The sequence below is a fragment of the Sinocyclocheilus rhinocerous genome, unplaced genomic scaffold (assembly GCF_001515625.1).
Source record: "Sinocyclocheilus rhinocerous isolate Xijiao unplaced genomic scaffold, SAMN03320098_v1.1 scaffold2993, whole genome shotgun sequence".
In the NCBI taxonomy this organism is placed as follows: domain Eukaryota; kingdom Metazoa; phylum Chordata; class Actinopteri; order Cypriniformes; family Cyprinidae; genus Sinocyclocheilus; species Sinocyclocheilus rhinocerous.
The window spans coordinates 54,652-56,459 of NW_015628751.1; the positions used below are offsets into that span (position 1 = coordinate 54,652).

Here is a 1,808-nt window from a genome sequence, read left to right on the forward strand (position 1 = left end):
TATGGACATAAAATCACTTTTGTAAATTTATTTTGATGCGGACATCTTAACGTCTTTGACCCATGTATGTATGTATGCATTTATTTATTTTCTTTCTACTTTCTAGAAGGAGTAAAGATGTAATCAGTGGACTACAATAAACAATCTTATTTCACCCTTGTGTTTTTCAGTTCCGGGTGCTGTGGGTAATTTGTCCCTAACAGAGTATGGAACCAGTTTTCTGAGAGTGAACTGGGCATCTGCACCAGGAGATGTCGATAACTATGAGGTTCAGATTCTCTTCAATGACACGCAGGTGTCACCAGCTGTGAATCTGAGCAGTACGGTTAGGGAACACATGTTCTCCACACTCACACCAGGTCGGCTTTACAAGATCGTGCTGTCTACTCACAGCGGATCATACCAACGTGCAGAGATCTTTGAGGGCCGCACAGGTACTGTAAGGTTTTACAGTGGAAAACTTTTTATTGTTCATGTACATATAATAATAATCATGTATTTACATATATATATATATATATATATTCTTGAATAAGAAATAACCATAATAACATTGTGAATAATGATAATACTGTCTTTTAGATCTGCTTTACGGCAAAAAGCAACCTGGACATATTTTTGTGAAATTCCCTTATAATTATAATACGTTTTATAATGAAGCTAACTATTGTAGCATTGCATCAAGCAGTGGTTTAGGAGGTACAATATTATATTTTTTTTTAAATGTAAATCACTTGCGCTAAATTTGAACAGATTTAACACTGATTATGTGTTGAATTACATGTTGAACCTGACAGGATTTGAATCCAAATGTATCCTTATCATCATCACAGTTTGTGCCTTTTTTCCCATTTTGCCAACCAGTACCCAGTCAGGTTCGGAGTGTTCGTCTCAGTGCTGGCACCACAGACAGCAGTCTCAGAGCCTCTTGGTCCTCTGGTGATGGAGACTTGGACTTTTGCTCAGTGTATCTGTTTCATGAGACACATGTCCAGGACATCAGACATGTTCCTAAACACATCACACAGATAGAATTTCACAACCTGGTACCTGGTCAACTGTACTCAGTTACTGTGCAGTCGGTCAGTGGAACGCAGACAAATAACAGTACAACTAGTGGCAGAACAGGTGTGAAATACAAATATTAATTGTATTTACATGTCAGAACTAGATCTTCTAGTGGAAATATGATACTACATGAATTTGATTAATACAATAATGTTGTCTCAGGGAGACAAGAAGTGTTTGAAACCAGAAAGTATAGTCTAATGTGTGCTTATGTGTGTTTCAGACCCCTCCACAGTCACCAACCTGCGGGTAGATAATGAACTCAGCACACACAATCTGTTAGTGAGCTGGACGGCAGCTGTGGGTGTTTGTGATGGATACAGTCTACAGTTACTAGATGAGAGTGACCAAGTTATCGCCAGCGCTTCTGTGCACTTCTCCATTACTAGCAACCACCACCTGTTTAAAAATTTAACTCCAGGAAGGTGGTACACAGCACACATTCAGACACTCAGTGGCACTGCCAAAAGCAAGGACATCACTGCCGAGGGACAAACATGTAAGACACCCATCTTGTAGCATGTTTTTCAATGTGTATTTACATTATGTCATCAGTTCGCCACACGACTGAATCTCATACATGTATTTTGAGTTTTGATTTTTTTAAAGTCATACAGTTAATTCCACATGGATAAAACCAAACCCCACAATACATTAAAATTCTTAGACCTATAAGCCAAAAATTATTTTCATGTTATGACCAGCAACCAGTAAATGGAAATTTATATATATATATATAT

The 1,808-nt window shown here is 37.9% G+C and overlaps 1 protein-coding gene across 1 annotated transcript in view; it reads left to right on the top strand.

Annotated features, from left to right (window-relative positions):
• LOC107738449 (receptor-type tyrosine-protein phosphatase beta-like) overlaps positions 1-1,808 on the top strand; it is a 53,308-nt gene that overhangs the window by 24,601 nt on the left and 26,899 nt on the right. The window contains exons 10-12 of the mRNA XM_016550210.1: positions 171-434; positions 865-1,128; positions 1,292-1,567. Coding sequence (XP_016405696.1) covers positions 171-434; positions 865-1,128; positions 1,292-1,567 — 804 coding nt within the window. The remainder of the gene's footprint in view (positions 1-170; positions 435-864; positions 1,129-1,291; positions 1,568-1,808) is intronic.